The following is an 11685-nucleotide window of genomic DNA, read 5'->3' as shown; positions in this document are numbered from 1 at the left end:
ATAATTTATCCACTGTGATTGTTCCACCCTGGCCCCTTTTCTAAAACAAAGACTGACAATTGCCCTGAATTATGGATGTACTTTTGGTGATATGTAATACAGTTCCGAAGAAAGGTGTTGAGCCCACTGCACAATTTCACCTCCCATTAGAGGCTCGTCATGAACAATAATCCCAGAAGATGAAACTGATGCTGAACTGTGACCCTCAATTTACAAATCATTTTTCAAAAGAATAAAAAAAAAAAAGTTTAAACATATTTTTGGCATTATCTGAATGGGCGGAATCTTTCATGCTTGTTTTCTAAGAATAAATGAAAACAGCATGCACTGTACTTTCTTAGTTTGGGGAAAGAGAGAACATGAGGTTTTCAGATTATATTTTATTTTAAACCTGGGTGTTTGAATTTTATTTTTACATAGCTGGATTTAGTATATTCCCTGAAAACATAATAAATTTCTATTCTGTAGCTTAAGGGATCCATCAGTTAAAATGTTGGTCTTTCATCTTTATTACCCTCCCATTAAAATGAAAGAAACCGGGACTCACTTCAGTTTAGAAGAAGCAATTTAGTTGGTAATGTCCTTACTCCTCAAGTCTTTACAAAGGGAGAAAGTACATTATTGCTCAGATTTCACACATCTATCTGCATAAGAAGCAACTAAGCCTTTTTCAGACATATACTATGTTAAATTTAATAATATTCCTTGATTAGATTATTTTATTACGACATTTTTCCATTACCAGTCATTTCCTGTGCGCAGTCACATTCATAAAACCTGTTTCTCCCCCTTTGTTTGTTTGTGTGTCTAAAAGCGAGGCAAAGTCTCTTCCCATTTTGCTGTAGCTGTTAGGGCTGAAAGGGACAGATTAATAACTAAGCACCACACTGGACGAGCTCTCCCTGTCCCCTGCACCAGTAACCCTTTGCTATAATGAGGACACAAAGAGCCTCACATCAGGCGGCTACCCTTCTTCATAACTCAGACGCGTCACAGTGGCAATAGCCTCTAGTGCTATTTGTCTTTAGTGCAGTTGTGACACTCCGGCATGATCCATAATTTGGCAGCTATTTACCGTGACATTTCCCTTCAGTGCAGCCATAACATTCAGTGAAGCCATTATTTGGTTCCATTTACCATATAAATTGTATTGTTGTGCATGCATGCTAGCAGCTACATTAGGTACCCGAAAATGAGTAAATCTTGTAAAATAGATACTAACAGCTACTCGGCAGCAGGATTTCCTTGTTCCTTACAGGGAAGGGAAGAAAAAAAATTAAATACGGTCCCCAACTTTTCCTGGAGCCTCTTTAATTGGGTCCGTATTTACTGAGCACGTTGCACACGCGGGAGCCCCAGACTGGGAAAAATAACTGGGTGGGCTTCACCTCCCTTCGGCAGGGCGCCGTGGGATTTCGGCGTGACGACGGCGAGAGCTGCGGCAGGCCTGGGCACGGGGGTTCAGAGGCGAGCGGATCGGCCGTGGGCGCGATTCAGGGGAGGCGCAGGTCTCGAGGCTCTTCCCGTGTGGTCGGTGGATGGCTGTGTCACTCCAGGCGACGGTGGCAACCAGCGTGTCACTCCACCAGAACACTGGGGGGAGCGAGAATGGGAGCACAGTTCTGCGTTCCACAGTCAGAGATAACCCGCACCTCCCACGCCTGAAAGCCTCGGAGGAGAAGCAGATGTATTATTATTTTAGATCACTTAGGTCCCCATTGTGCTCAGTGCTATCTGATGCGTCCTGCGTCAGGCGCCCGGAGCACGCTGTTATTAATCTCCCGCCGAGAGCCCAGAGAGCGTCTCCCCTCTGCGGTCCGCGCCGGGCTGCCTGAACCCTCGCTGCCAGCCTGGCGCACGCCCTGCCCCTCTCCCGGGTGTGTTCATCTTACACAGACCCCCCATCTCCTCGGTCTCCCTGTCCAAAACCCACTTTCCGTCTACGTGAGTTTTCAGCACGGATTTGCTTCTTAAGAGGGCAGGTACGTTTTCCACTCGCGTGTCTCACCTCCCGGTGACCGTAGATAAAAGCCACGAAGTAACAGATACTTCTTGAAAATGCATCTGTGTTCACCTAACCACTTTTCTAATAACGCAACAAAATCGAATTTGGGGCAGGATTCCCTCGCATTTCTGTCTAGATAGCTGCTCAGTGATTTGCAGAGAAAAGGGGCCGTTGTCCTGAGGACACGGATGCTGACAACACGTGGCTGGCTGACTTGTGCCATGTCGCTCACTTAGCGAGTACCGATTAGCATGAGACCAAATCCTCCCAGAGCAAAGGAGAATTTGTGAACTATTTTCAAGGCTGATTTTAAAATCTCATCAAGCTGAAGACATACTGATTTGATCAGATCTTACATCAGGAATTCATTTAGTTCCCTGGAACAATAAAATCTGGAATGAGACTGTCCGTGACTAAAGAATTAAATGTAAACATTTTACCTCTTAGCCATGGAGGGAGATTTTTATTAGCACATTTTGTTTTTTGTTTTTTTTTTTCAAGGGAGGAGGAAGAAGAAAAGAACAGAGAGGGAGAAACCCATTCATTAATATCTTACTTTTGTTTTAAGACATATCATATCCCTTACCAACTAAAAATAAATTGATTTGAGTAATTCTGAGGCATAAAGTACCCATTTTCTTTCTCCTTTGATTTATGTCATTGTTCTGTTTTTACAGCTTACTGTTGACAGAGTGAGGTAATTCAACTACAATCTTTCCAGTGTTTTTCCCCATGTACATGTAATCGACGGCACGGAATACAGACTGCAGGCCAGTAAACCTGCCTTCCGGAGACAGATCTCCAAGGTCCACCTCGCAAACCAGGTCTCCACTCTCCCACATCTTGAGCAAGTGGTCCATGGCTGCTTGGTACTCAGACATGTGATGGCTCAGGAAGAAGCCCCGGACGCTGGCAGATTTCTTCAGCAGCTTGGCTGGCAACGTTCCCGCCCTCACAGGCGAAAGGCCGGTTGGAGTTTGGTAGCCAGAGATAAACCCAATGACTATCAAGCGCCCCTTGGTAGCCAAGGCGTCTACGGCCAAGTCGAACACGGTGCCCCCCACAGACTCATAGACCACGTCCACGCCTCTGGGGTACTCCCGCTTAAGGACGGCACCCAAGGGCTCAGTTTTATAGTTGACGGGACGGTCGCAGCCAAGAGATTTCAGAAAAGCAGACTTTTCGTCAGAAGAGCAGGTTCCAATTACATGGCACTTGGCCTTCTTTGAAAGCTGCACGGCAAACTGGCCCGTCCCCCCAGCTGCTGCTGTCACCAGAACTTTCTTCCCTTCCGACAGTTCTCCGAGCTCCTTCAGGCTGATGTAGGCGGTGGTGCCGCTTACCAGCAGGGCGAGATACTCGGGTTTCACCGAGGGCAAGGGGGTTGCAATGCTGGCAGGCACAACTGTGTACTCTGCAAAAGAGCCAGGTGCCATGTACGCCACGGCCTGGCCGACTGTGTACCTGGCACTGGCAGAGAGGCCCAGCGCCACCACCTCCCCGACACCTTCGAAACCTATGTCAAAGGGCGGCCTCACGGAAGGGTCATAGCGGCCTGCCGAATAGTTGATGTCGGACGCGTTAACACCAACAAATCTAGAAGGAAACAAACACATATATTACCATTTTGTTGCTGTTGTTAAGGCCTTTAAACCCCACAGAATTTGAGAAAACCAGTCCTGCTGTTCAGATGGAAAAAAAAGAAACGAAACAAGTATGAGTTCGACAGTGATTTGCACATAGTTCTGGCGTATTTTATTCTTTCATCAGTTTGGGAATAATTTCTTATCGCATTAAACAGCAAGTTATTTATTTCACATGCCATTTATTTCTGCCTGTCCTCTTTCTTTCAAAAGGAGGAATAAGCAGAGATACACGAAATGGTCAGGGAGCCCTCATTATATACAAACTTCACTGGAGCTGTGAGTTGGAAATTAATTGGCCTCTTAACAAAGATGTTAAAAACAACACTGGGATAAAATATATTCAAAGAAGTAGACTTGTATTGATTCTGGCAACAATTTAACACTTAAGATAATAATAGTAATGACAATGATATTATTAAAGATTGATGTAATGTGCAAGGTCACTGGTTGCTACATGTTACTGCAGGGTTGTTTGAAACATTGTTAAAGTGGCCGCAGCAAATTTTCTTTCTGACGTAACTGTGTCCAGTATGAAAATATGCATTTTGATTAATTGAACAAAAATTGGGTAGAGCCATTTTTACGGAACATTCAACATTTTACAGTCCTTTTCAGATGAAAAGGAAAGCAAACCGTCACTATATTTTCCCTCAACAAGAAGCAGAGACACAACTTGATTAATACCAGATGATTATTTTCATTTTGGTATCCAGAGTCAATTTAATTGCGAAGGCCAGTATTTTTCTCAGCTTTTCTTCATCTCAGTATACCTCATAACAAAAATATCCTGATAACACAGGGGAAAAAAAATCCATCTACTAAGAATGTCAGGAGGTGGCTTAGGCACATAACAGAGGACCCTAAAAATGTCATTTCCACCCGTAATGAAATGAAAAGGTGGCAGTGTCTGGTGGCAGGAAGAAAGCTGTTAAGTAGATCATTTTAAAAGAATTCACTCTTAATTCAACTTAATACACCGAAACTGCCCCGTATGAGGGTATGCCTTCACTGTAACATGGATAATATCTTGCACTTATAAATGCTCCCTCATGATTATTCCCTGTGTATCTGCAGTAAAGCGTCTACATGTTGTGGAAGAAATCGGGGGAAACGATTTCTTTCTGTTGTCCAGCCCTATTCAGAAGTCAGCTCACCACACTGCCTTGGTGACAGGCTACAGGACGCCATGCCCATAAACGATGCACAATAATGAGAAGAGGGGGAAATGATTTTTGCTGGTTTCTCATTTGGCATTTAATACCAAGATGCCTACTTTCTATTTTTAGAGAACGGAGGCCTGCCATCTTTCCTTTAAATTTACATAATTCTCCAGGTCTGGTGTTTTCTAAAAGGGCCGGCTTCCCGGGAACTCACTGCTTCTGGACTTCATGCAGCGGCCCAGGGCAGCGCCCAGCTGGAGCGGTCTCCGAGCTCCTGCCTCAGGCTGCAAAGCAAACTCCAGGATAGGGCCCGGGGTGGGTGGGGAGGCACACCGGGTGGAACCACGGTTGCTTGGAGGTGGGGGGGGGGCACGAGCCCGACCCAGCACCAGTTCTGTTTTCTGAGCTTCGCCCACGATTAACCCTTCCTGTGCCCCTTGCCCCTCCCAGCCTGTCCCTCCTGGCGTTTCAGCTGGAGTGGCCGCTCCTCTGCGGGGAGCCCCCGCCTTAGGCTCCCAGGGACGCCCCGATGGCGACCAGCTCTCTTGCGTCCTGCCCACCTCAGAAGGGGCACACTCCGCGGGGCTCTGCAGGAGGAAAACGCAACTCCCCCTCTCCCCGCCCCACGCTGTGGTTTGCCACTTCCCGAGAAGGGCTGGAGGGTCACACGGGGAGAGCGCACACGCGCTGGATGGGGTTACAAAGGCCAAGTTTGGGAGGGGGAGTGGGGCTCTCTAGGGATCTAGGGTGGCTGCAGGCGGCGTGGGCAGCCTGGGTTTGCCAGGGGGCTTTGCCTGAAAAGCCCCTCAGAACACTCTGGTTATTAGCACCATCGGGGATAGAGCCCTAGCAGGGCCCGCGCGCCCCGTCCAGCTCTCCGTCTCCCCTGCGGCGGCTTCGCTGTGCCCTGGCCAGCCTATGGGGCGCCCGCCAGAAGTAGCTACTTCTGGGCCCGACTTCCTCGGGAGTGCCGGGCCACCGCTGTCGGCTCGGCTGGACCCGTGCGGTCCTGAGGCCTCCCCACCGCCGCCACGGAGAGGGGCGATCAAGGACCACAACTCCCAGAGCAGGCTAGAGCTGCGCCGGCCCGGCGCCGGGGTGGAGCAGCCGATGCCCAGGCCTGCGACCAGGACCTCGGCCTCCCTGGGCCCGCCCGGGGACCCAGCGGGCGCGCCTGGTCCGCACCCTTAGCCCCTGCGCCGGCTGCGGAGCTAGGTCGGTCCCGGCGGACAAGCTCTGAGTCCCAAGCACGCTGCGCACTGGAACGCAGTGGCGCCAGAGAGGGCTCCCTGGCTGCCTGACCGTGACCTTGGCCTCGCAAGCTCCCCTATTTCTCACCCTCCGTGCCCCCCAGCCTCCACTACGCCCTGTAGTCTTCTAAATCGCCTGCGTCGTCGGTGAAGGAGGCTTGGGCTGGTGGCAACAGCCCGCAGCTGCTCGGCTCCGCGCCCTGCGCCCTCTCCCCGGTCTCCCAGCCTCCTGGTGCCCGGACCTTCTTTTCTCCCTGGACCCCCATTTTGACACTGCTTCCCCTCAGCGGCTGGTGGGGACCTGTCACAGCCCAGGAGCCTCCTCCTTACCTGCGCTCTGAGAAGACGCTGCACGAGGGTCGGGAGCCCGCACCTCCCGCTCCGCCAGAAAAAAGTTCAAGTGCAGCAGGCGCAAAGGGAAGGGGCTCAGGGTCGGAACCGGGGACGGGAAGGGGTAGCGAGCCACCACCAGGCAGACAGGCGAGGAAGGCTGCGCGCATTTGGAGACCCTCCCTGTACCCCCTTGAATGGAAAATGTGTGCATGTCCTAAGTGCACGTTCTAGCAATCCGACGGGAGGATCCACTTAAAAGACTAAAATCCAGGAATCCCGGGAAAAAGAAAGGGACAGGTGCAGACTTTCCCTAAACATATACCCTTCTGGAGTCACTCGGTTTATTTGTACCAAGCAGCGCTGACCCCCTCGGTCATGTGTGAGGCAGGGCGCTCCTGCGGAGGGGAGGGACACGCTTTCCTCCGCACAAAACCCAAACGCTGAAGACTCAAGTCCGGAGCGAAAGCCTTACATTGCTGAGAGACAAAACAAAGTCTTCCACACCAGACATTCCTTAAAAAAGAAAAGAAAAAAAAAAAGAAAGAGGAAAGAAAAAGAAAAGAGAAAAGAAAGAAAGGGAAAAGAAATCTCGGCTGGAGAGTCAGCAGAAATATTGTTCCCCTCCCATGAGCAACAAACCGTTTATCAAAAAAACGCCTCCCCCATCCCCCACCTTCCCCTCGCCATTCCTACAAACTCTTTGCTCCATTATCTTACACTTGAGCAGAAAATCGTTAGAAATATTTGGAAACGAAATAATGCCACCTTCTTACGAAAAAAGCTAAAAATAGGGCGTAAAATGACTTTAACCTGGGGGTGTCTCTCTCCCTTTCTTTCCCCCACCCCCAAGGCTGAGCACAGAGGGAAAGATGTTAACTTGTACTACATCCACTAAACAGTAAGGTGAGAACTGGATAAAGGACTATCAATTACACATTCAACAGTGATTTTATACTCCCTTCTCATGCCTTTTCTAAATGGTAAACTTTATTATCCTAAATCCACGTCTAGCTTACAAGCCTTCCCTCCCTGTGAATGAAGAATTTGTATTTTCTGTTAAGATGGAATGAAATATGCAGGTGGTTCACTGAAAGAAAAAGTCAGATGAGCACAATTACAACCACCAAACACCTTTTCAAACAAGTGAATTGAGGCTTAATCCATTCATTCCAGAGCTGATTTTTATTATGATAAAAATGAGAAGTGGTTTGAGTAAAAATTTGACGCAATTAACACTGCTCAGAGGAGATTTAGTCTGGGATTAAAATGAACTAACCTTCAGTGAATTGCTATACCCCCATTTTTAAAAAAATTTCGGTAAAATGCCACTTCCACCGACAATGTTTGCAAGAATAAAGGATCTTTCTACCATTTGGTGATAGGAGTAGATTTTCCTGGGAGAGGGGCAGCAAGATTATGGCCCCTCCCAACTAGGAGAAAACTGGCCCCATTCTTTTCTGTTACAGATTCAAGGCAGAAGTTAGAGGTCAAGTTGCTCCTATAGATATACCATTTATATTGAAGGCATTCTTGACGTATGTGGAGGGACAGAAGAGGCATGGGTTTTAAGGCAACCCAAACTGAGGAGCTGCAGACATGGGTGCTGGTGGTCCCGGGCTCTGACCACTGGATTCAGGGATCCACGTTGTCCTCACCTTGGGACCAACCCTGGTGGCCCTGTGCAAGTGGCACCAGGGCACACCGCCTGGTGCACACCGCAGCAGCCACTGCGGGGGAAGAGCAGCCCTTGGGGGAAGGGGCAGGGAGGGGAATCTGAGGAGGGAAGAACCTTCGGGAGCTGGTTACCACCTGCAGGGAGAGAGGCCCTGGAGACTGGGCTCAGCCCAGCGGGGAGCAGTCCCCACTGAGGGCCGGTGGTCCCCCTGGGCTGTTGCTTGCAGTGCTCTAACTTGACACCTTCCCCCTTTCTATCCCCTGGGGTCACCTCCTCCCCATTTCACACCCAGTTTCTAAAAGGAATTTTATTAACAAGCAGCTGTGTGTGTTTATATTAGTGTTCACAGTCAATAGTATACTTTATCACCAAGATAAAAGAAAAAAAAAAAGCCCGAATAGAACTTTTTTTGCCTGTTGAAGTTTGTTTGGAAAGCTTTCCAAGCCGGTCTCAGCTTCTAGGGACTCACTGGTGCATTCCGCATGCTCTCTGAGAACAGGCACACTCCAGCCCCTTTCCCGCTTGGCCAGGCTCATGCTTACTCTCCACAGCACTAGTGTTTCATCACGTAAGGAAGCAACCCTCCACAGCACGGTGCACCCACACACACGCACCACTCTTTAAGGCAGCCCCTACAGCCCCCCAAACTCAATCCCACCCATGGTTCACTCAGTCACTGCCCCCAACAAGTTTCTGAAAGTTTGTATCCTGATCAGCATTCTTCAATCCTACAGTCTTGTTTGGAAGGCTGGCATGAATCTCTAAAATGGACCCTGTTAAATGCTGCACCAAACTACTCAGGACGGGTACCTTTTGCCCTGTCCTTCAGCCCCTGCAGGGACTGACTGTACTTTTCTAGCACACAATTCACAACTTAGTTGCAGTCAGAACTTACACCTCCCTTCGGTAATATGATAATATTATTCAACCTGGACTGCGCAGCACCGTGAGGTTCCGGCGGGACTCGGCAGGCCGAAGGGCATAGAGGAGCACCTCGCCCGCCAAGTCGGGCAGCCGGGACCCGCGGAGCAGAGCCTCAAGTGGGCTGGGCTCCGGCACGGAGTGAGGTCCTTTCCTTCCTGTTGCTTCGCCAGTGACTAGAGATTAGTGAGGTGGAAACACGTTAAGGTGGGGAGCGTGGGGGTGGAAGGGACGGAAGGTCGGGCAACCACCCGGGTGTCACCCAAATGTCGCAAAACCTGCAGGCAAAGGCAGCCGTGCCCTCACCCCAGCCCTGGCCCAGCTGCCCGGGGCACGGCGCTGCGCGCCTGTCGTTACACTCAGGGGACAGACAACAGTCACACGGCACTGACAACAGGCAGACAACCCCGGCGAGGTGCACACCAACACACCCAACGACAGCCTCCGCCATTTCGAGGCGGTTGGCGACCTGGAGGGGACAGGAAAAGCCAGCCGGGTCCCAGCCTCCTTCCTCCAAAGCACGTTTACCTAAACGTCGCAGCTTGTGTCCAGGCTGTTCCTGCTCCACCCTAAAGATTATGTCAACGCAGGAACCGTGGGTGCGCGCGGGTGGGCCGGCGGGGAGCCTCCCCTTCTGGGTCCCGTCGGTTTTATTTCGGGAGCGGGAGGGGGAGGAGGGAGGGCTGGAGGAGGGGAGGGGAATCCCAAATTAAAATAACCCTCAGTTATGAGGACGTTCGGTGGCATCGGATATTCACACTAGCAAGTCACATTACATTCGCCTTCGCCAGATGGCGGCGGGTTCAACTTCCTGGGATCTCGCAAAGTCAGGCGGTGCGCCTGGGCGCGCCGGAGTGTGGCAAGCGGGCGGGCCCGGGACAGCCGGAGCTGCGCGGAGCCGGCCGGGGACCGGGACTGGGGCCGGGGGTCGGGGGTCGGGGCCGCGCCGGGCTCACCGGTTCCGGACGAGGAGGTCTCCGTCCCCGGGAAGCGGCACCCGGCAGTCCCGGCGCAGGGTGACGGCCTCGCGGAAGTTGGGGCTCAGCTGGGTCACCACCAGCTTCTGCATGGCTTGGGGAATGGCGGAGCCCTGGAAGTCCAGGAAGTGGCGAGCGTACGACATGTCCACGATGGCCCGGGCCCCGGCCGGCGCCAGCCGCAGCATGGCCCGCGCCTCCGCCCGCTCTCTGCGCCGCTGCTGGCCGGGGTCGCGCCCAGCCCGGGCGGCTCGGCTCGGCTCGGCGCGGGCGGGCGGGCGGGCGGAGCGGGCGGGTCCGCCCCTCCTCCGGCCGGCGCCCTCCCCTCGGCTCCCCCCGCTACGCCCGGCTCCCGCTCCCCCGCCCCCAGCCCCGCCGCGCGCCGCGCCCCGCGCCCGCACAGCCCCAGCGAAACCCGGGCGCGCCACCCGGGTGTCCGAGCCGGGACCGCGGCGCCCCGGCCGCTGCTCCTTTAATCTTTTTGTTTTGGTTTGAATCTGCTCGGCGCAGACTGGCCGAGGATCCTCTCCGCCCTCCCCCTTCCTCCTGGCGCGGGAGAGGCACCGGATATCCCCACCCTCCCGGGCTCGGGCTCCAAAAGCCGGATTTGACTTCTCGGGAGGGGGGCGGGCAGCGAGGGGACTCGCGCGCCGGGCGGCCGTCCGCGGCCCGAGCCGGCAGCAGCCCCGGGCGTCCCCGGAGCGGCGCGGCGCCCGGCGCCCGGCGCAGGCGCCTCCCCTTCCCGTGCGAAGCGTTCACTTCCTTGCAAGGTGGTACGAATCAACCCCGAGCGCGGCCGGGGCGGCGGGGCACGGCCGGGGGCCCCGGGCCGGGCGGGGAGACCCCGCCGCCTGTGCCCGCACAGGAGAACCGACCGCGGGCAGGGGGGCGCCCAGTGCGCCCGCCCCGCGGCCCGGGCTCGCGGCTCCCCGTGCCCCGAACGGCTGGCCCGTGCCTTCTGTCCTCGGCCTCGGTCTGTCCCATGCAAGTTGCACGAACTAAGCCATTTTATTTATTTTGGCCTAGATTTCGTGTTTTTCCATGAATGTTTTAAGTAGCTGTACGAGGCTGTTACCGGTATCCCACTGGGAGAGAACACACATATCGAACACTAGAAAGCGAAATTCCCAGAGCACACAAACATTTTAAAGTTCTCGGTGGGGATGCCGAGGGACTTAACTGAATTGGAGACGTTGCACTGGTGTACGAAGACCTCATTTTCTAACCGGCTAGAAAGACCTGCAGTTCCATCGTGTCAATTTTGTGCCTAATTGTGTGTATTGACCAAATAATCCACTTTTCATAGAGGGGCCAAATTAAATATTTCCACGCTTTTTGTGTGTGTGATAAACTAAGTCCGTCTTTAAATTTTCATTTAAAATATATGTTGTAATTTAAAAAAATCTCGTTTTCCACTTACCCACGAATTACCAAAATATAAAAGCTACACAGGCATCCTCCTCAAGCAAATATCACCCCCAAACTGAGATTGCAAAGGTGACACAGGTATTTTTTTTTTCTTTTCAAACGTAGGGCATACTTCATCCAAGGGTAGTTGGGATCCACGTGGGTGCGTGTGTGTGAGCACAAGTGAGTGTGTGTGGGGACTAACAGGTTTAAAAATCTGCAGGAACTAATGTCTACTTAACTTAGAACACATGGGTCTTACCCAGTATCAGCCAGTGGATTACAGTAACAACCCCCTGAATGTCTTCCTC

General features: G+C 52.3%; 2 protein-coding genes across 3 annotated transcripts in view; one reads left to right on the top strand and one right to left on the bottom strand.

Moving 5' to 3' along the window:
• Positions 1–547: 547 nt before the first annotated feature.
• On the bottom strand, positions 548–10256 carry PTGR3 (prostaglandin reductase 3). Of its 2 annotated transcripts, none has more exons than XM_012762283.3 (2): positions 9947–10256; positions 548–3601 (listed from the first exon to the last, which is right to left on the bottom strand). In XM_012762283.3, the coding sequence occupies exons 1-2, from the start codon at positions 10153–10155 to the stop codon at positions 2677–2679; spliced, it is 1134 nt and encodes a 377-aa protein (XP_012617737.2). In that variant the 5' UTR covers positions 10156–10256; the 3' UTR covers positions 548–2676. The 2 variants fall into 2 exon arrangements, with proteins under 2 accessions (XP_012617737.2, XP_012617738.2); XM_012762284.3 differs by lacking the exon at positions 9947–10256 and adding an exon at positions 9519–9645.
• Positions 10257–10886: 630 nt separating this feature from the next.
• Positions 10887–11685, top strand: part of TSHZ1 (teashirt zinc finger homeobox 1) — a 76175-nt gene continuing 75376 nt past the window's right edge. The window contains exon 1 of the transcript XR_012912863.1: positions 10887–11685. This exon is cut by the window's right edge and continues 653 nt beyond it. The gene's annotated coding sequence lies outside the window, so the exon portion shown is untranslated.

This window comes from Microcebus murinus, chromosome 17 (genome assembly GCF_040939455.1).
Source record: "Microcebus murinus isolate Inina chromosome 17, M.murinus_Inina_mat1.0, whole genome shotgun sequence".
Lineage (NCBI taxonomy): Eukaryota > Metazoa > Chordata > Mammalia > Primates > Cheirogaleidae > Microcebus > Microcebus murinus.
The sequence above is the reverse complement of the archived record's forward strand: the minus strand, read 5'-3'. Positions and strand labels throughout refer to the sequence as shown.